Source organism: Lynx canadensis, chromosome A2 (genome assembly GCF_007474595.2).
Source record: "Lynx canadensis isolate LIC74 chromosome A2, mLynCan4.pri.v2, whole genome shotgun sequence".
NCBI lineage: Eukaryota > Metazoa > Chordata > Mammalia > Carnivora > Felidae > Lynx > Lynx canadensis.
This window is the reverse complement of record NC_044304.2, coordinates 114,510,065-114,532,981: the sequence shown is the minus strand read 5'-3', so window position 1 is coordinate 114,532,981 and position 22,917 is coordinate 114,510,065. Positions and strand designations below refer to the sequence as shown.

General features: G+C 41.2%; 1 protein-coding gene across 1 annotated transcript; it reads right to left on the bottom strand.

Annotated features, from left to right (window-relative positions):
* Positions 1–15,385: 15,385 nt before the first annotated feature.
* IL6 (interleukin 6) lies at positions 15,386–19,393 on the bottom strand. The gene is made up of 5 exons (XM_030294998.1): positions 19,343–19,393; positions 19,000–19,178; positions 17,788–17,901; positions 16,927–17,073; positions 15,386–15,716 (listed from the first exon to the last, which is right to left on the bottom strand). The coding sequence occupies exons 1-5, from the start codon at positions 19,359–19,361 to the stop codon at positions 15,549–15,551; spliced, it is 627 nt and encodes a 208-aa protein (XP_030150858.1). The 5' UTR covers positions 19,362–19,393; the 3' UTR covers positions 15,386–15,548.
* Positions 19,394–22,917: the final 3,524 nt, after the last annotated feature.

The following is a 22,917-nucleotide window of genomic DNA, read 5'->3' as shown; positions in this document are numbered from 1 at the left end:
TTAGTGGGGGATGAGACCAAAGCGTCTTAGCATTCAGCTTTTCAGACCACACTCATTCACTCTTCCTTATTTGGAGACCCCCTTCACCCCTAGTTCCCTTGGCTGGGATGCTGAGAGTCAACAGTGGGCATGGTTTTTCCTTTTCCTCTGCCATTTCTTCTCTGCCGTCACTGGAGTTGAAGTGGGCCTCTCCATAGGCCTAAAGGCATTTCTGCTAGAACACCATTTATACATTACTGAAAGACCTTGTGTTCTGCCAAATCATACTCTAAAAGTAGGGCTTCTGGGAAAGATGAATTAGAACACCACTCAAAATTTTATAATTTTGTATTTAGCACAACATAAAACCAGTAACAATTCTAATTAAAACAAACAAGCAACAATCCAGTAGCACAGTTAAATTGCCATGTGCATTTGCATCCAGCATTATTCATTAGATCCTCTGCAGCTTTAAACTGAAGTGTAGGTCCCTGAGATTTTTTCTTCTAACAGTATCCAAATAAATATCTGACCCAGGTGTTTCTTCCCTGATTTTTTTTTTTTTTAAACACAGGACAAATACCTTTGCAGTTTGACATCTGCATTCTCAGTTCCCTTAAATACTTAATGTAGTAGGAAATGTAGAGGCTTTTGAAGTCACTAAACCAGTCACTAAACTTGAAAAGGATTTGAGCCCCTCTCCCCCTTTTAGGGTTTTTTAAAACTGTTAACGCTTTCTCCTTAATTGTGAGGAATCCTGCTCCTGGTAGCATCTAAACAACCGGGGAAGGTCATATATAAACCCATACAATTTTTGCATTATATTATATCACTTCCCTAATTACCAGTTGTGTTTGAATTAGTTCTCATGAAAGAAACACACACTATATCTGAACAGACTGTATACCTCACTCTGTGGGCCACTGCCACTCCCAGGACTTGTTACTCTGATCTAAAGATCCTTGGATAGGCCCTTCAGAATGCTGGTAATTCCTTTCGGGGACATATGTACTGGCAGGCGCTCCATTCCTCCTGTATCTCCTTTCAGACTCCCCAGACCTGGGGCACTGTACTTGCAGACAGCAGCTCTGTTTGTTTCTCTGCTTCACTGATGTACTGTTTTGTTTTGTTTTGTTTTGTTTTGTTTTGTTTTATTTTCCATCAATTTTTCATTTTTGTTATTTTTAGGAAAATTTGAGAAAGGGCAGTGAAGTAGGATAAATTACTCCACCTTCTTTACCCAGAAGTTTCACAAGAACAGTAGTTTTCGAGGAAGGTGACGTCAAAGTTGTCTGGAATGTTACAGGTTGAGAAGGCTGCTTTGGCCCCAGAGACTTAGGGAAGATAGAAGCTATTAGGAGAGGATGTTAGAAGGAGGGGGAGGTGAAGGAAGCATTCTCAGAGAGCAGGGGCTGTGGCTCTTGATCTAGTTTAGTTGAGAGTACTCTAAAGAGTTGTCTATCTTTCAAATCATCAGAATCCCCTAGGAACTTGTGAAAGTTCCTGGGCACCACGCATGAGGACCCACTCTAGAAAATTCTGGCTGGGAAAAGAAGGAAAAAGAAAGTCAGTGCATGACTGTAATGTGGCATTTCACATATAAAAGTGGATATACAGGCCCACCTCAGAGATCCTGCAGATTCGGTTCTAGACTGCCCCAATAACGTAGGTTAATAAAGCAAGTCGAATGAATTTTTTGGCTTCCCAGTATATACAGCAACAATGTATATGCTTTGATTAAAAAATATTTATTGCTGGGTGCCTGGGTGGCTCAGTCAGTTAAGCATCTAACTTAGGTCATGATCTCATGGTTTGTGAGTTCAAGCCTCGCATTGGGTGAGCATGAGCTCTGCTTCTCTCTCTCTCTCCCTCCTTCCCCCCCTGTCTCTTTCTATACCCCTTGTGGGATTCTCTCTCTCTCTCTCTCTCTCTCTGCTCTTTTTCTCTGCCCCTCATTCACTTGCACCCTTTAAGAAAACAATACTTACTGCTAAAAAAATGCCAACCATCATCTGAGACTTCAGCGATTTTTTTCTAGTCTTTTTGCTGGTGGAGGGTCTTGCCTGGATGTTGATGAATGCTAACTGATTCAGGTGGTGGTTGCCAAAGGCTGGGGTGGCTGTGGCAATTTCTTAAAATTAGACAACAATGAAGTTTGCTGCCTCATTGGACTCTCACAAAACAATTCTCTGTAGTAGGTGATGCTGTTTGATAGCATTTTACGCACAGGAGAACTTCTTTCAAAATTGGATTCAGTCCTCTCACACCCTACTGCTGCTTTACCAATGAATTTTATGTCATATTCTAAATCCTTTGTTGTCATTTCAACAATCTTCGTGGCATCTTTACCGGGAGTAGTATCCATCTCAAGAAACCACTTTCTTTGCTCATCCATAAGAAGCAACTTCTCATCTGTTCAAGTTTTATCATGAGATTGAAGCAATTTAGTTATATCTTTAGGCTCCATATCTAGTTCTAGTTCTCTTGCTTGTTTACACCATATCTGCAGCTACTTCCTCCACTGATATTTCTCTGACTTATTTCTTTCACTTAGCATAATACATTCTAGTTCCATCCACATTGTTGCAAATGACAAGATTTCATTCTTTTTGACTGTTGAGTAATATTCCATTGTAGATATATACCACGTTTTAAAAAATCCATTCATCAGTTGATGGATATTTGGACTATTGTTGATAGCACTGCTATAAACATTGGGGTGCATTTGCCCCTTTGAATCAGCATTTTTGTATCCTTTGGATAAATTCCTAGTAGTGCAATTGCTGGGTCATAGGGTAGCTCTATTTTTAATTTTTTGAGGAGCCTCCACACTGTTTTCCAGAGTGGCTGTACCAGTGTGCATTTCCACCAGTAGTGCAAAGGAGTTCCCCTTTCTCTACATCCTCACCAACATCTGTTGTTTCCTGAGTTGTTAATTCTGGCGTTGCTGACAGGTGTGAGGTGGGATCTCATTGTGGTTTTGATTTGTGTTTCCCTGATGATGAGTGATGTTGAGCATCTTTTCTTGTGTCTGTTAGCCATCTGGATGTCTTCTTTGGAAACGTGTCTGTTCATCTTTTGTTCATTTCTTCACTAGATTATTATTTTTTTTTTTTTGAGGTGTTGAGTTTGAAAAGTTCTTTAGAGATTTTGGATACTAACCCCTTTTCCAATATGTCATTTGCAAATATCTTCTCCCACTCCATTGGTTGCCTTTTAGTTTTATTGATTGTTTCCTTTGCTGTGCAGAACCTTTTTATCTTGATGAGGTCCCAATAGTTCATTTTTGCTTTTGTTTCCCTTGCCTAGGAGACATGTCTAGTAAGAAGTTGCTGCAGCCAAGGTCAAAGGGGTTGTTGCCTGTTTTCTTCTCTAGGATTTTGATGGTTTTTTGTCTTACATTTAAGTCTTTCATATATTTTGAGTTTATTTTTGTGTATGGTGTGAGAAAGTGGTGCAGGTTCATTCTTCTGCATGTCACTGTCCAGTTTTCCCAATACCATTTGCTGACTGTCTTCTTTCCATTGGCCATACATTTGTGGGTCCATTTCTGAGTTCTCTATTCTGTTCCATTGACCTGTGTGTCTGTTTTTGTGCCAGTACCGTACTGTCTCAGTGATTACAACTTTGGTTCGTAATCTCATCTAGAGTGGTACAGCCTTTCCAGGTTTTCAATTTACTCTGCCCAGATCCATCAGAGGAATCACTATCTATGGCAGCTATAGGCTTATGAAAGGTATTTCTTAAATAAGAAGACTTGAAAGTTGAAATTACTCCTTGATCCATGGACTGCAGAATGGATGTGGTGTTAGCAGCCATGAAAACAACCATTCTGTCAGAGCTCTTGGGTGACCAGGTGCACTGTCAATGAGCAGTCATATTTTGAAAGAAATGTTTTTTTCTGAGCGCTAGTTCTCAACAGTGGCTTAAAATATTCAGTAAAACATGTCGTAGAGAGATGTGCTGTCAGCCAGACTTTATTGTACCATTTTTAGAGCACAGGCAGAGTATTTAGCATAATTCTTAAGGGCCTTAGGATTTTTAGAATGAGCATTGGCTTCAGCTTGAAGTCATCAGCTCAGCTGCATTAGCCACTAACCAGAGGGTCAACCTGTCCTTTGAAACTTTGAGGCTAGGATTTGACTTCTCCTTTCCAGCTATGAAAGTCCTAAATGGCATCTTCTTCCAACATAAGGCTGTTTCACCTATATTGAAAATCTGATGTTTAGGATAGCCACCTTCACTGATTATCTTAGTTAGATCTTCTACATAACTTGCTGCAGCTTCTACATCAGCACTTGCTGGTTCATCTTGCACTTTTATGTTATGGAGATGTCTTCTTTCCTTGAAACTCATGAACCAACCTCTACTAGCTTCCAACTTTTCTTCTGCAGCTTCTTTACCTCACAGGAAAATTGAAGACAGTTAGAGCCTTGCTCTAGATTAGGCTTTGGTTTAAGGGAATGTTGTGTCTGGTTTGATCTGCTATCTAAACGGTTAAAACTTCCTCCATATTGTCAATGAGGCTGTTTCACTTTCCTATCGTTTGTGTGTTCACTGGAGTAGCACTTTTAATTTGCTTCAAGAACTTTTCCTTTGCTTTCAGAGCTTGGCTGTTTGACACGAGAAGCAGCTTAGTTTTCAGCTTATCTCGGCTTTCGACATGTCTTCCTCATTAAGCATAATCATTTTTAACTTTTGATTTAACACGAGAGATATGCGACATTTCCTTTCACTTAAACAGTTAAGAGACCATTATAGGGTTATTAATTGGCCTAATTTCAATATTGTTGTATCTCAGGGAATAGGGAGGCCAAAGGAGAGGGAGACAGGCAGGGAACGACTGGTCAGTGGAGCAGTCAGAACACACACAACATTTATTGATAGGACACAGAGACATGAAATGAAAAAGAGCTGTTGGAAACATACTGCTCAATGCAAGGTTGCCACGAATCTTCAATTTGTAAAAAAAGATGCAATGTCTGTGAAGTGCAGTAAAATGAGATATGTCTGTAGTTCCTTTTCTTGGTCTATAGCATTTCATAGAGATGTAAAAATTCCTGTAACCATTTTATCTGTGGCAGTGGTTCAACTGCTACTTAATTAAATTTGATCAATGCCTTCAAGCATAAAGTGAATCATGTGTTACACCCTTGACAATTATTACTGCTTTTTTTTCTAAACAGAGTATTTGACTCTTATTATAAAACTCTTAATTTTCATTTTTCTCTGTGGTTTTTTTTTCAGAGGATGGAGATTTCTAAAACCTGAATTGTTGCCACATCAGAACTACCTCTTAGTTTTTATGGTGCTTTGTAGTTAATTATCATTGCACTGGAATAGAGTTTCATTAACAATTGAAAAGTTTGTGGATATGCTAAACAAAAGCTTATCACTAATTATTTGTTAAAATGATTTAAATTTAAATGATTAAGTTAAAATTTGTTAAAATTAATTATCATTAATTTGTTTGTTAAAATGTACTTAGTCTACCAACTCTACTAGAAAAACAAACTCTCTTATTTGAATATTTCTGGTAGTTTGCCAACATTTCTTTATCATTTTATTATTCTGTAGATGAATGAGTCGTAGACTCTCAACACAGGTACATAAACCCTGTGTTTGTTTGTTTGTTTTTTTTTAATTTTTTTTTTTAAATTTTTTTTTTCAACGTTTATTTATTTTTGGGACAGAGAGAGACAGAGCACGAACGGGGGAGGGGCAGAGAGAGAGGGAGACACAGAATCAGAAGCAGGCTCCAGGCTCTGAGCCATCAGCCCAGAGCCCGACGCGGGGCTCGAACTCACGGACCGTGAGATCCTGACCTGAGCCGAAGTCGGAGGCTTAACCGACTGAGCCACCCAGGCGCCCCTGTGTATTTTTTTTTTAATTGCACATAAGTTCTATGTCAATCCCTCATCTTATAGAAGTTTAACTCCAGCCAAATCAAGGTGTCTTCAGTTAATTTAGGCTCTTGCTTTCCCTAATGCCTGTATCTTCTGAGTTGAAAGTCAGTCCCAGGAGCACCAAGACTTCCTAGGGGGTAAGACCGGGGTGGGGACAAGCCATCTGCCCTCTGTCCTCTATCCACAAGGTATTGAATATAACTTGGTATTCATTCATCAGATACAGCCTTGCTTTTGTCTCTGCACTGTCCTGTCCCAAGGCCTCTCTTAGCCATTCTTACTTGTGACCTTCAGACACACACACAACATTTAGATGCCCTTCTCACATATATTTATTACTAAGTAACTTTCTTGTTTTTCCATCTTATGACTCCCTATCTTCCATAGTTAAGGGAGTCTGTATTTTCTCTAGGATAGGAAAAAACTGGATTTTATATAATCATGCATTTTCTCCAGTCCATTTGGTAATGCATACTTTTTGCCATATACTCAAAAGATCAGGGTTTTACAACTGAAGAAAAAAAAAGATCTACTTTTTACACATTTCTTTGGAAATAGTAGATGCCTTAAAAATCTTAAGTTTGAGTCAAGGAAGTTTCTTGGGGAAAAAAAGAATTACTAGGAATGAAAAGAATACCAGTTTAATATATGAAATATTATCCACAATAATTTTTTTTTTCCAACGTTTATTTATTTTTGGGACAGAGAGAGACAGAGCATGAACGGGGGAGGGGCAGAGAGAGAGGGAGACACAGAATCGGAAACAGGCTCCAGGCTCTGAGCCATCAGCCCAGAGCCCGACGCGGGGCTCGAACTCACGGAGTGCGAGATCGTGACCTGGCTGAAGTCGGACGCTCAACCGACTGCGCCACCCAGGCGCCCCTATCCACAATAATTATATTGGAACTTGTAATATATGATTAATACCTATTGTGTGCATTATAGATTTTAAATTTTGGTTTGGTATTATTTTTACTTTATGAATATTATTTCAATATGTCCTTGTGAGGAAATGGAAGGCTGGCAGCAATGAGAGATTGTTCACTGGCATGGGCTTTGCATGATGAAGATGTGGCCTTGCAAATTTGATTTTGGCTTAAGAACTAAGAGTACCTGATATTGGTATATATATTCTGCTTCCAGGAAGATGGAATAGACATACTTTCCCCTGCTCTTCCCACTAAATATAATAAAAGCCCTGGATATTATGTATAAAACAAACATAAGAAAACTCTGTAGAGAGAGGAAGCTGATCAACTAGGCAACTTAGGACCTGAGGAATGACACGATGGTGAGTTCCTTGGGTTTTCTTTCTGTCTTATATACTTTAGACTCAATACTGAAGAAAACAGCAACTCAGAATATGCCAGTGGGTGCAGATAAAAAAAAAGTCGTGAGAAAAATTTGATCTTTTAGCCAAAGGTCTAGGGAAGGGACAGTCTCATAAGATGGAAAACTTTTAGATAGTAGCCACTAGACTCCAGTCAAATACCACAGAAATATCTCTTGTCTCAATACACTTTTTCTAGTTGAGAGCAAATGAGGAGCCTAGACTCCCTCCCTCATGAGGCTGTAATGAGGCACCCCAACACCAGAAAGAAATGACACTTATCATTGCCTATAGGAAAACAGCAACAACAACAACAACAACAACAACAACAATTTAAGTAGCAAGCAGATTTCTTACTAGAAACCACAAAACACTGGAAAGGAGTGACACAACATTTTACAAGTACTGAAAGAAAAGAACTGTCAATCCAGAATTCTGTATTTAGTGAAAATATACTTCAGGATTGAAGGGGAAATCAAGACATTCTCAGATGATGCAAAGCTAAAAAAAATTGTTGCCAGCATACCTACACTAAAACAATGACTAAAGAAAAAACAAAACAGAAATGGTAAAAGGAGGAATCTTAGAACATCAGAAAGGAAGATAGAACATGGAAAGAGCAAAAGAAAAAAGAAAAGAAAAAAATGGTTAAATACAATAGATCTTCCCTCTATAGTTTTTAAAATTACATTTGATTATTGAAGCAAAAATAATAACTGTCTAACATGGTTCTCAATGTGTGGAGATGAAACAAGAAAATTATAAATGAGGAGAGTAAAAGGGTATAAAGAGAGAAAGTTTCTTTCACTATCTTTTACTCAAACTGGTAAAATGTTGACACCAGTGGACTCTGATCAATTATGTATGTATAATATAATGAATGCATAGAGGAAGCACTAAAGGAGCTCTACAAAGAGATAGACTTGAAGGTAAATAAAAATGGAATTCTAAAAATGTTCAAGTAACCTACTGGAAGGCAGGAAAAAGAAAGCAGAGATCAAACATAATGTAAAAAAAAAATCAAATGGCAGATTTGAGGCTTAACATATCAGCAATTACATTAAGTATAAATGATTAAAATTTTTTTAATGTTTATTTATTTTTGAGAGAGAGAGACAGAGAGACAGAGTGCAAGAAGTGGAGGAGCAGAGAGAAAGGGAGACACAGAATCTGAAGCAGGCTCTAGGCTCTAAGCTGTCAGCACAGAGCCCAATGCTGGGCTCAAACTCACAAACGGTGAGATCATGACCTGAGCCAAAGCCAGAGACTTAACCCACTGAGCCACCCAGGTGCCCCAATAAATTATTTAAACATACCAATTAAAGACAGAGATTCACAGTATATATTTAAAAATGTGACAGAACTATGTGTTGTTTAAGAAGCTCACTTCAAATAGTTCAAATGATATAAGTAGGTTGAAAGTAAAAGGATGGAAAATATATACTATGCAGATCTTAAACAGAAGAGAGAAGTAGGTATATTAATGTCAGATAAAGTAGACTTGGAATAAAATTAATAAGGACAGAGACAATTATTACATACTGATAAAAGGGTCAAGCCACCAAGAAAACATAGTAATCTCAACTGTGTGTTCACCATATCACAGAACTGCCAAGTGTATGAAGCAAAAACTAAGATAAGTAAAAAGAAAAATAGACACATTCACAATTCTGGTTGGTAGCATCAATACTCCTTTCAACAGTCAATAAAACAACTAGAGAAAAAATCATCAAGGGTATAGAAGAGTTCTACCAACAGGTGCTAATTGCCAGATAAAACACTTCACCTAACAGCAATAGATTATGTATTCTTTTCAAGAACCCATGGAACATATAGCAAGACAGACCATATCCTGGGCCATAAAACAAATCTCAACAAAGTTTAAAGAATTGAAATCATATAAAGTATGTCCTCTGGCCACAGTGTAACCAAATTAAAAATGGATATCAGAAAGATGGTTTAAAAACCTCCAAACACTGGGAACCTAGAGAACACACTTTTGAACAATCCATGGGTCAAAGTAGTCTCAAGAGAAATAAAAAAAAAAAATACATTGAACTGAATTAAAATGGAAATGCAACATATGAAACTGTGGGACAAAGCTAAAGCAGTACTGATGGGGAAATTTATAGCATGAAATGCTTACATTAGAAGGAAGTACATACATTGTTTGTGTAAATTTTTCCTGAATGATAATACAACAGGGAAATGATAGAGCAAGAATTGAGTTTTTGAGATCCTGGAAGACTCTACCCCATATAGGCAATGCTACCAACTGGCATGTTCTCTGATTAAAGACCTGGGTACCAAAGAAAGCTGTGCTACTTAGATATTCTGAATCTGCTCCTGTCCTGCACAGTTACTTTGCTTTATGCATGTTTTTCATCCTTGGTTAAGAATAAATCAGGATCTATGTTAGAATATAGGATAAGCTGCTGTAACAAAGATATCCTGAAATATAGTTGCTTAAATAAGATAGCAGTATATTTTCTTATCATCTAACAGTCTAGTAACTGTTGATGATTCAGGTGGGTGAGTCTATTCAGCTCCATGAAATCATTTAGTGGCCAAGTTTCCATTTATCTCTTTGCTGCACTAACCTGTAAGACAGAGCTATCCGGTAGAAATGTCTGCAATGACAGAAATTTATTTGCACTGGTCAATATGGTAGCCCCTAGCATATGTGATATTGAAGACCTTAATTTTTAGTTTTACATAATTTTAGTGAATTTAAAATTAAAATTAAATGCACATTGGTGGCTACTGTCTACCACATTGGACATTGCAGCTGTGGATATTATTCTATTCTGCATGAATGAAGCTGATTCACTACATTTGTTTCTAATTCGCAGAAAGGTGAAACACTAGAAATGGAGGGAAAAAAGTATCTTTTTTGACAAGTGAAAGTAACATTACAACATCAACTTTACTCACGTTTCACTGATGAAAACTTAGCCACTCTGTTGGGGGTTCCCAACACCATCCTCGGGTTCAGTGATTTACTAGGAGGGCTCACAGGATTCAGGGCATATGAGTCACAGGACTCATACTCATGGCTATGACTTATTACAGCAGAAGGAGGCAATGCAAACTCAGCAAAGGGAAAAGACACATGGGGTGAATTCTGGAGAAAATCAGGCACAAACTTCCAAGAGTCCTCTTCCAGGAGAGTCACATAGGATGCGCTTAATTCTTCCAGCAATGAGTTGTGACAACACATGTCTACCAGGGAAGTTCATCAGCAACTCAGCACCCATAGTTTTTATTGGGGTATCCTCTGCTTTGCACATATTAAAATTTCATATTCTCAGAAGGAAAGCAGGTGGTTGGTGTAAACCATATGGTTTGTATAATTTAGGATCTGTTACCATTGGGGAAAGTTTTATACTGATGTAGGGAACTGTTTACCAGTCAAGTTCCCAGATGCCAGTCAAGGGCCAAGCTTATAAGCAGGCTTTCCTTTTTTTTTTTTTTTTTAATTTTTTTTTTTCAACGTTTATTTATTTTTGGGACAGAGAGAGACAGAGCTGAACAGGGGAGGGGCAGAGAGAGAGGGAGACACAGAATCGGAAACAGGCTCCAGGCTCTGAGCCATCAGCCCAGAGCCCGACGCGGGGCTCGAACTCACGGACCGCAAGATCGTGACCTGGCTGAAGTCGGACGCTTGACCGACTGCGCCACCCAGGCGCCCCATAAGCAGGCTTTTCTAAAGATAGCAGTCTTTGGCCTGCTATGTTCTTTTTCTCAGCATAGTCACTCCTACCTGCAAAGTCGAATGGGAAATGTAGCCTCTAGATGGGGAGCCACATGTCTAACTCAAACTCTATCACCACGAAGTGGAGAATAGATTTGAAAGGATAACTGGAAGTCACCTATGGATTTGCACACTTTGTGACTTTATACAAGTTGCTTAGACTCCCTGCTCCTTTGGCTAATACATGTGTCTCAGAAATAATACATACATTGAACCATGCTTGGCACATGGTAAGTGCTCAATGACACTTATATTACTATTACCATTTTTAATTTAGTCTATTCTTAGAGCATGTGGGTTGTTTTATCTCTTCCTTTCTATTCTTAATCCGCCAGAAACTTGGAAGTTTTATTAGGGGTGGAATCTGGACTGCTGTCCTCTGTCAACTTTCTCTGTTGCAGATTTTGGGGTCATTTTCATAGTGTAATCTAAGTGTCCCCTAGCCCCTACCTAGCATTTGGAGATAATCCTTTCCTTTAGCATCCAAATATAATAGCCAGTATCCCCATTCCAAGCTAACTATAGGAAATGTAGACTTGTCCCAAATTTTCCTGAGTATTCTTGACTTCTTTTTCTTTTAAAATTTTTACTATTAATCTTTTTTTATTCTTGATTTTCTTGGTGGGGTCTTACATATCCTGATCGTTGTCTGTCACTTCTTGCTTTGAACTCTTACTTTGGGTTTCTCTGTTATCACTTCTTTGAATCTTCTTGTATTTTCAACCTTACATTGTCCATTTTCCCCCAAAGGTGGACATGAACATCCTTGCTTTCTTCAGAGATGGGCTAGAACAAGGCTACCATAGATTTGCTTTATGTTGGTAAATAAAACTCATAGAACCTTTATGAGTGAGGGAGAAGATAACAGAAAATTCAATACTAGACATCACAGTGTCTGAAATTCCTAAGTCACATCTGCCACAAGGTGCTCCTTATCCTCTTCTCTCTTATTTTTATTTTTTATTATTTATTAGTTTTTTGCCTCTCACCTCCATAGTACTGTCTTCCCTGTTGCTGGAATGTGCTACAGAAAACTGGATCTTTTCTAAACTATTCGATGCTACTTCTACATCCCAATCTCCTTACCCCATGACACCAGAAGAAACTGAAAAATCCCTCAACATTTAAAAAACAGAAGCAAATACACAAAAGAAACCCCCAAATCAAAAAGTCTTTCCAAGAAAGTTGCTCTTTACTTTTATGTTGTATTGATGATTTTATTTAATTCATCCTCTGTGCTCTTTCATAACAGACCTGCTGCTTCAGCTTCATTTCTGTTAATTCCCTCTTTGTACTTCAGCTGTTTAGTAGGACTCCTTCAGTTTCTCCAACATGCTCTTTCCTGCCTCCAAACCTTTGCCCATGCTGAGGTCACCACTTGGAACACCTCCTGTGCCTCTCCCACTGGCTGAATCCTGTACATTCTTTTAATATAAGCTTAAATGCCATTTTCTTCTGGAATGCCTTTCCTGAACACTTGAGGCTCTCCTACTGTGTGCTGCCCCTGGTAGCTGTGTTAGTTTCATAGGGTTCCTATAACAAATTACCACACACCGGGTGGCTGAAAACAACAGGAATTTATTCTTTCACAGTTCTGGAGGCCAGATGTCTGAAATCAAGGTGTGAGCAGGGCCATGCTCTTTCTGAAGGCTCTAGGGGAGGATCCTTGTCTTTTCCTGCCTTCTGCTGATTTCGGCAATCCTTGGTTTGCCGATTCACCTCTCCAAACCTGCTTCCCTCCTTACATGGACTTCTCCCCTGTGTCTCTTCTCTTCTTGTAAGGCCCACCCTAATGACCTCATCTTATCTTGATTACATCTGCAAAGATCTTATTTCCAAGTAAGCTCACATTCACAGGTACTGGGGGTTAGGACCTCAACATATCTTTTTAGGGGACACAACTCAACTCATAACAGTAGCATACAGCAGTTATTTCTTTGAACTGCTTTCTCTAGTTCGTAAGCTTCTTGAGAACAAAGACCTAGTCTGTTTTATTCACCATTATATCCCCAGGGCCTAGCAGAGAATCTGGCACATCGCAAATGCTCAGAGAGCATTTGAATAAAGTAATAAGTGAAAACTCTCAAATACAAAATCCTTTGTGTTTTACTCTTCTATTTAATCCCTACTTCTTTCCTCTCTCAAAGACTTGGTGGTCTCTGGGATTCCTGAATCTCAGTCAGCAATCGCCAAATCCTACTGAACTAGGTCCTAGCTATCTTTTGCTAATGGCTGCCATCACCTTCTCTTTTCTAGCCATTACCACCATCCTAATTCAGGGTATTGCCATCGCTTCCATGGACTAATAATGTTCCTCCAATATCCTCTTTCAGCCCCTTTTCTATCCATTCTCCATACTACAACTCTTATATGTCCTACTACTTAAAATCTGTCAGCACATTCTCACCACATAGGGCTTCTGATGCTGTCAGTGATCTGGCCCTAGCCTACGCCACCCCTGCCAACTCCCAACCTTTTAACCACCCTCCTTATTCTTTCTGTACTGGACATAATGTAATTCTCAGTGTCTTAATCACAGTGTGCTCTTTGTTGATTCAGATTTTTGCACGTGCTGTTCCCTTTGTCAGGAGTGTACTTCCCACCATTCTTGGGCTGACTAACTCATTACTGCATATCTTTTACATCTCAGTCAAAACCTCTCCCTCAGTTAAGACTCCATGACTGCCCTCCCCAGGCTTAGGTTCCCCTGCTATTGGTGCCCCCTGTATAGGTTCTCAGCAGACCTCACATTTCTCTTTTGTAAACCTCATCACAGTTACATTCTTTGCTCAATATCTGTCTTCCATGCCATAGTATAAACCACATGAAGGCTAGGGCTGCATCTAGCTTGCTCACCTCAGCATCCGCAACATTGCCTGACTTCTACATGATGCTCAACACATTTTTGTTTGAAGAATGGATGCATTCAACTGCCATTTCTCTTTGTTCTTTGATTTGGCTCCCATTTTGGGAAACCCACTGGTTTCTAGAAATCAGAATATGTGTCTCTTTTCTTGCTTGGCTCCTCTCAGTTCTTGGCTCTGTGGACTTCCCCTTATTCAGCAGGAGTCTTCCCCTGGAGGAAGAAGTCTATGGTAGTTAGAGTGGGAAAAGCTTTATTAGAAGGCAGACCTTTCATCTTCCTGGGGCTGAAAAGGGGAAATCTTTACTAAACTCCCAACATAGCGTTAAGGTAGGATAGAGGGGCTATGTGCAGATTTCCTCTCTTATCACCACTCTCAAAGGGGGCGAGGAGAGAGAGCATGCAAAGAATATTGTTGGTGGGAAAGCAAATGGATATAGATATATATGTACTGATTATTCATTGCCTCCTCTAGAAGTTCTTAGAATATTTCTGCCTAGCTCTTGCTATTTTTCTTGAAGATGAAGATACATAAAGACAGTATTTGTAGTTTTTCCACTCACTGACCAACAGTATCTGTCCCCCCAAATTGAGATATCTTATATTTGATCATTTATGTATGGTTTCTTCATTTAACAAATATTTATTGGGGCCTCCTATGTTCAGTTTCTGGGCCATTGGCTCAGAATGCCAAGATGAATACAATAGAGTCTACCTTCTTGAGGAAAGAAGGCTGGCTGGAAAGAAAACTCAATCAGTTTTAAGATGTCATACAATGTGATAGGTGCTATGATAGACAGGTACGTGCAATGTTTAAGGAACCTAGAGGAGGGAGGCAGAGCTTCTAATCATTATTTAGAAGTGCACATTGCTAGATCTTATACAATGGTTATGCCCTTTCAAAGGCTTTTGATTGTATCTTTAAATGTATTTCCTGTATTAACATGGCTTGGGATTTTCTACATCTTTCAAACTGTTGCCTAGGAAGTTAAGACTAAGGGGCCTGGAGAGAATTAGACCTGGATTTAAAATCTGAGCCTGAGTCTTATCTTGCAGCTGGGTGACTTAGAGAAATCACTTACTCTCCCACATCCATAAAAGAGTGTACACGTGCTAGGATTAAATATCACAGATGCAACACATTTAGCGCATGCCTGACATGCAGTAGGTTCTCCGTTATATCTTTCTCCAGGTGATTGTAGCTCTTTTGGGGTGGTGGTGGTGCTGGTGACAGAAACCTGTTTCTATTCAGCTTCACAGGACACACAGAGGCTCAGTTGTGGATATTTTTTAAAAAGCAGTTTATTGGTATAAAAACAATTTAAACATTATATAAATACAATATAAATATTCCTTTTAAAAATATGTATAAGTTAGCCACGTATTTGAGGTAAACCTACACATTCCAAGCAATGATCTGGCTCTGAAACGTCGAGGATATTCCAGCTGTGTAGCCATTTTATGTTATCTTTTTCAAAATGAATACATAAAATATTTCAAGTGGCACTTCATAAAAAATATAAATATCTGCTCCTTATATAAATTAACTCAACATCACATATTTAAATATCAATAAATTAAAAATAATTAAAATAGTGTCCTAACGCTCATACTTTTCGTTCTTCACAGAGAACAACATCAGTTACATGCCCAGTGGACAGGTTTCTGACCAGAGAAAGGAATGCCCGTGAACTACAGCAATCTTAGATGCCCAGGTTACATTATCCGAACAGCCCTGAGGCTGAACTGAAGGAAGTCCTCCAGCCTTCGCAGGGTGAGGTGAATTGTTGTGTGCCTCAGCCACTCTTCCTGTGACTGCAGCTTAGCCTGCAGGCCAACTTCTACGGTTGGGACAGGGATGGTTACCTCATCCTGATTCTTTCCCTGAAGGGAAAAGAAAGCAAAAAGAACTATTTAAGTATTGAACAAATCCTTTGCAGTGGCGGGATGCTCTGTGCTGTGGGAAGACGTTCAAATTCGGGGTGAAGGAGACTGGGTGGGGCTGCCTGCCCTGGCTCGCCCAGGTAGGGGGAGGTGGCTCTCCCCTGAGCCCACCTGAGCCCATCCTGCATGCAGCCCTTTCATGGCGACTGAATCCTACTCCCCACTTTGCTAATCTATGTCTATTAGGCCATGAGCATCTCGAGGGCAGCCATGGTGTCTTGTCTTCCCTTATGCTAAACAGTGCCTGGCACAAAGCCCCATCCATCTGCCATCTATTGAGGGTCCACTGGTCTGTGGTGTAAGGGGGACTGGGAAGCACCTTTCCACAGACCCACTGACATGAGGCTGAGTAGTTGTGGGAGGGCTTACACCTCCAGGTGTGGTTCTAGAGCACGGCAGCATGGGCATCCCCTGGAACTTGTTAGAGATGCGAGTCTCAGCTCTCCCCCCAGACCTGTTGGATCAGACCCTGTGCTGTGACAAGATTCCTGGGGATTTGGTGTGTGTTTTAAAGTGGGAGAAGCGCCGGTTTAAGGCAAACAGCTAGAAAAGGCAGTGGCAGTATCAACACCCATGTGCCTGCTTCTCTGTCTAGTGCACTTTGTTTGGCTCATCCACATGCTGTGCCATCAAGCCTCCATTAGGTGGCATTTGAATGGCTAGCTGGTAGTGACCAAGGCCTTTGGTACCTGCTCTTCTAGCCTTTAAACATTTTTCTGCATTAACTCTTCCAGCAAAAAGTAAGGGGAAAGAGTTGAAACTACCACAGTGACAAGAATATCAGTTGGCAATAATTAAAATATTAAAATAATTTTTATGCCCTCTGTTCTTTGTTATTATAGATCACTGAGCAGGATTGGAGGTGCTTCCTTCTGCCTCTACAGATTTTTTTTCTTATATCTTAAGCCATTATAGTAGAAGTTGATGTTAAAATCTCATTTAACAGTTTTAAATATAGTTATTAATGTCTTTTGCAGAAGAGAACCAAAAGAAAAAACAAAAAGTTTCAACTATCAGAAAATCTTCCTTAGATCCTTTCCTCTACATGTGGCCATCTCTTTTGAATTGGCTTTGCATTCCCAAGTTGTCTAGGCTCCTTTCTTTGAGCCTGTGTTCCTCGCACCAAGGGAGGGGATGAGGAAATGCTCACCTTACGCTTCAGCATCTGGAGCAGGACGTTAGTACTGGTGTACACAGACTTGGCATTTTCCTTATCACCCTCATACTTGTCCTGGAGGAATTTCAGGTATATCTGAAACTCCTGAAGACCAGTAGTGATTCTTGTCAGGCAGGTCTCCTAAGAGAAAAGATGGGGAAATCAGCTATTGCTAGGAAGGTATAATCAATTTAAAAAGTTTAAATCGCTATAATTCAGCTACTTCTCCCTCTGCTCCTCCAAGGAACTTCAAACACCCTTTAGCATTGTATTTTGAGACATCATACAGCATCAGCTGCCCCATTTTAAATATCTGGACAGAGACACTACTTAATCAGTTTTACCCAAAACCTGATAGATGCTGGAATGTGGCAAAGGGGTCTTTCTCTGATTCTCCCCTTAATACTCTTCCTTCTGGCTGCACTCCTGTTCTTGTCAATATTGGGCTGAACCTCCTTTTATGGAATAATCAGAAGTCAGTGCAGGATATCCCACTGTCTGGAAGGAAGAGGGTGTAGAGAACGACCTCTACACAGAGGGCAGACTGGGATCCTGCTAACAGCAGGCAGCGAAGAGAAGGACAACTTTACCCAGGATGGATTAGCTAAACCTACTGGGGTTTCTAACATTTGATGGCCGCAGAAATCCCAATACAGAAGGGCTATCTCTAACCATTGCATTCAAAAGTAAGCTGCCTTCAGAGAGATTCAAGTTGGCTTCCTTGTGAAATTTACATGATGTTCTTTACATTTATCCTCTTTGTTGTCTGCCTGGTCTATATGCATACAGACACTGCATATCAGAGGGAGAACTTTTGACTAAGGAATAGTTAAAGTGAATGTGATGTGTTCCTACCTGATTGAACCCAGATTGGAAGCATCCATCTTTTTCTGCCAGTTTCGGAAGATTTAGGTTGTTTTCTGCCAGTGCCTCCTTGCTGTCCTCACATTTGTTATAGTTGTCACACATCTGGGGAGGAATACCAGAACTGTTGTCAAAGAAGTGCCCCCAAAACAAACACCACTAGAGGGCCGATTCATGTTTTACCCAGGCAGGAAGTCCTCTAAGAGAATGAAGTCACACCACATCAGCATCCAGGCAAGCCAGGTCTCGTGAAGATGGGCACACGGGCTCATTTCTGGGCACCTATGACTTCACACTTGTTGCCTATCCTGAGTCTTGGTGTCCTTATCTCTCCAAATTGGGGATAATGAAACTCCTCCTTTGTAAGTTTTTTGTGAAGATGAGGCATACTATTTACATAAAGTGCATGGCACATAGTAGGTAGTCAATAAATGACAGCAATTTTGATGATAATTGGGTGAATGTAATTTGAGCCCCAATTTTCCAGCTAGAAGGACCTTTGAGATCATCTAGTCCAATTCCAAAATTTTACAAATGGGGCCCAGAGGTGGTAGGGAATTTGCCAAAGATCACAAAACTGGTTCAGCAGAACCAGAACTAGATTTGGTTCAGGACTCCCAATACCCCCTCCTGTGCTCTTTCCTTTCTACCAGACAGAGCCAAACTACCTTACCTTTAAAGCTTTGGAGCTGCTTTAACCTACTTATGATTTTGCCACTTTGGTGGGCTGTCAAGTATGCATCTTATATGCTGGAATGACTCTGGGGAATCCCTAACCCCTGAGCTTCCATAACCTAAAAGTTTTGTGATTTTTGTGAGAAGCTCAACATTTATTTCAGGTGGCACTCTGCCAATGCTTCCAAAGTGCAAGAGAGACAAAGAAAATTGGTAGACATTATTTTTTGGTTAGGGAAAAGGAAGTCCTGAGAGGCAGTGACACCCAGCCCATGCCAAGTATGGAGCTGGGAATGGGCCAACGGGCATGGATTTCAACCCCAGTGTGTGTTTTCCAGGAGGGAAAGGAACTCCCTGAGACCAGCAGCAGAAGAGAAATACAGAAGACGTCTGCCCCTTTGGCCTGAAATCTAAACTGCCCCAGAACCCAGCAAAGACCTCCCAGTGCAGGAGCCCTTGTCCACATCCAGGGCCCAGGAGGTGAATGCCCACACAGGCCCTTTATCACCCTCAGTTGAGCCTACCCACCTCCTTTTTCAGTGCAGAGATTTTGCCGAGGATGTACTTAATGAGTTCTTCCATTTTGTCTGCAGAGGTGAGTGGTAGTCTATTTGAGGTGGCATCTCCTCCCAGGGGTCCCGGGGTAGGGAAAGCAGTAGCCACCACCAGGAGCAGCCCCAGGGAGAAGGCGAGTGGACTGAAGGCGCCTGTACCGGAGGGAAGGGAGAACAGCCAGTGAACAGACCGCACAGCTGGGGGAGCTGTGCTGCTGGCTGTTGGCTGCCTGCCAGCCCTCCCAGCAGACACACACCCCTCCCTCAGCCGGCCAGGCTGCCAGGCAGTTCCAGGGCTAGGGATTTCCTTCACTTACTTGTGGAGAGGAAGGTCATAGCTGGAGTCCCGGAGGGCAGATGGAGCTCTCTTTCGTTCCTGGTGGGCTCGAGGGCAGAATGAGCCTCAGACATCCCCAGTCTTATATTTATTGGGGCTTGAGACTCTAATATTGAGACTCATGGGAAAATCCCACATTTGATAAATCTCTGTTGGAGGGTGGGGGTGGGGCCAGAGCGGGTGGGGCTGATTGGAAACCTTATTAAGATTGTGCAATGTGACGTCCTTTAGCATCACAGGAATCACAACTGGGGGGGGGGGCGGAAAGTGCCGCTTAGGTCATACCAAGCTAGCCTAAGAGGCAGGATCACTCTTCCTTTACTTTCTTTTCTGTTTTTTGTTTTTATTTTTTTAATTTTATTTATTTATTTATTTCTTTTTTAGTGACTCAGCATTTTGGCATGTCTTAAGAAGGAAAGTAAAGTTGAAGTCATGCACAAAGTTTTACAGGAGGGGGGGCAAAAAGCTAAGGCTGACTATGATTTAAGAAATGCTCTCATTACCAGATTAACAGGCTAGGATTTAGTATTCCATTTAATTCATAGTCATAAAAACCTAAGACGTTTTGACCTGAGCTTCCTCAGACCACACCATAGCCCACTAGCTTGGGGTTACAAGTAAGATGCTACTAACAGCGAGCCATCTGCAGGACTTTCCTCTCTTTGCTGGCTTTCTCTGTGACCAGCTGTTGCAGAACTGCCTGACTGCCCCCAAATCTCGTGCAGTTGTCTCTAGGGGTTACCAGACGTGGTGTGAGGTGCACACATAAATGACTCCTCTGTGCCACGATGTGGCATCTGCCAGTTTCTTTCTCACCTCTTCCAGCCCACTTCAGCCAGCTCAGCCTCAGCCCTGTTCTCTCCCTAGTGGCCCCGTGGGGACCCTCCCAGTGAACACTTTGATCTCTCTGCCGAGGGGTTTGTTTTGTGCTGCTAGTGCTGTCCCCACTGCTGGTCAGAGGGTGATCCTGCTCCTCAGGGAGAGAGCCCTGAGGAGACCAGGTGGGTATTGTCTCTGCTGGAGCCCTCAAGTTAGCAATGCCCACTTGGTTCAGAGCAGAAGTGGCAAGAATACTACTCACCTCTTTGACATGTCAAAGGAGGACCTTGTGAAATTTTCTAGAGCTTGTGTTCATCGCTCCCTCCTGCGTAGGACTGGTTTTGAGTCCACAGGTAACTGGGAAGAAATCTAACACAGACTTGGGCTCTCAGGCTCTGAATCATGCTTTGCCTCCAGCGCCCCAGGCTACCTTACTGGGTTGAGCTTGTATAGCTTGTACAGGTTCCCTCAGCCCTTATAATGACGTCTCTTGCAGGAGGGTCCTTGGTCTCATGCAAATGAACTCTAGACCAGGCTGCCTTACTAGTCTCCCAGACACCCAGGCAGCTCTGAAGATTGGCTCCAGGTTGAAACTAGGACCCTTGTACAGCACCAAAAAAAAAAAAAAAAAAAAAGAAAAGAAAAAAAAAAAAAAGAAGAAGAAAGAAATATTTACAAAACACAGTGTTATCACAATCAGCTTCTTTGCAAAGATCTCATCAGGATTGCTAAAACAAGGACCTCTGCTACAGTATTTAAAACATAAATTGATTTACTCAAGTTTTGTTTTGTGAAAAACACTTTAGGACCCGCCTGGTTGGGGAAAGTGAGGTCATTCATTCTTTCACTGACTTTCTAAATGGAGGCAGGTCCTGTGGCCGTAGGGGGCGGGGGGTTGTCCGAAAATGAAAATGGGAGAGGATGGTTGGTTGAATGTTTTCGCTTTTACTGTTCTTGGGTATTGAGCAACTCAGACACCCCCAGCTGAGTCCTCTCTTCTGCAATGAATGAACCCACCTCCCCTGCCCACCCTGTGATACATGCAATAGGCCTCTGTAGCATGGGATTGCTTTTTCTCATATATCTATCTTTTAGAAAATATGACTCAGTAGATTTCAAATACCTAGTGACTCAATGACAACATACGGTATTTCTTTTCAGTTTAAAAGTTTTTAAAGTAGGAAGTACACATACATGATAAAATGTTCAAACAGGACATCAGGGCATACAGGGAAAAGTAAGTCTCCTTCCTTTCCAACTCCTCTCCTTAGAGGTAGCTTCTGACCCACAGTATTTTCACCTAAATCCTCTGTTACCCTAATCTGGGTGAGGTTTTCTTGGCTACCTAGGGACTCACCTCTGTATTTACACGATTGGTTTATACACTGCACGCACACGCATACACATTTGTATGCAAATATCCACACACTTTAATTTCCCATTGTGTGGATGCCACCCAGGCAGTTCTCTATATCATAGAGTACAGACTTTTGAGTCGTACAGCATGGGTTTAAAGCCCAACTCTGCCACTTGTGGTATGACCTTGGCTAAGTTACCCAAAGGATCTGTCCCCTTGTTTGTCCATCTGATAAAGCTGGGATAATAGCAGTTCTTCCCATACAGCTGTTGTGAAGACTGAAGGAGATGACATGTGAAAAATCCCTGGCACATAGGAAGGAAGCCGAAAACATGTGCTCTTTGTAACATTCTGCGGCTCAGGGTCTCTGTGTTGGAGAGCTCCTTCAGCCCAGTTCTGTCGGCCCATGCTGTCCTGCCTGTGAGGGAGGCTATGAATGAGCCAGGCTACTGTGCCAGTGATCAGCTGGTCTCCCAGTCATTTTTCCTCCAAAGAAATGACATTCTGTATTTTGTTGAAAACGCCTTATGGCAAAAGTGAAAAATGCAGGAAAAAAAAGTGGTTTCCCCTCTTTTTTGAGAACATTAGGATCCCCAAACCTGATCTCTCAATTTAAATATTGAGCCCAGCTGTGTTTTTCTCCTACACCATTTCCAAGGCTTGCTGCCAAGTGTTTTATGACGGAAGCCCTCAGCCTTCCCTGTCCATGGCCCTCATCATTATTCAAAGTCTGGAAAGTGGGAAGACCCTGCAAGGGTGAGGAGATCAGATCTTGTGCTTCTGGCAGCCAGGAAAGAGCAAGTTGTGTGGAGGTGAGAATGCATGTGTGTGGAGGGGTTGGAGGATGCTGCCTGCCACTTTGCATATTGTTAGCCTCTAGGATCTATATTAGTGTCAATGCCATGGGCTGGCATTTGCTTGTGGGAGAGATGGGCTCTTTTTTGCTCCACAACATTAATACAACATCTGTAACTCCACCATGATAGCTTCCTTTCTTTGGATCTCAATGGATCTTCCACTTGGAGAGCTCATGCATCATATTTTAACATGTACAAATGACCAGGAAAGGCCATGCTGTCAGCATTTATTAACTAATAACCTCAGTGGCTGCATTGCTCCACTGCTGATTTAAAGTAGCTGCCAGCTGAGACCAAGAGAGATAGGACAAATGGGAACATATAGGCAAGTAGAAGAGAAACCAAGTAGCTCTGCATCCTTTTCCACCTTATCCAGGCAAGCTAGTCCTGTCTGTGCCCCCTCAGAATTACTGCCCATGACTGCTTTCCTACATGCTGTTGGGGTTCAGTTCAGAGAGTTCATCAATGCATTCAAGGTGAGGGAGACAAAGTAACTTCCATTTGGTCTTAGGCTCTCAGGAG

Excerpts from the sequence above, each read along its gene's own strand:
- IL6 (XM_030294998.1), bottom strand. Across the intron at positions 17,074-17,787 it reads TCCAATCTGGGTTCAATCAG|GAGACCTGCCTGACAAGAAT; the intron begins GTAGGAACACAT and ends CTTTTCTCTTAG. Across the intron at positions 15,717-16,926 it reads TCCAGATGCTGAAGCGTAAG|GGAAAGAATCAGGATGAGGT; the intron begins GTGAGCATTTCC and ends TTTTCCCTTCAG.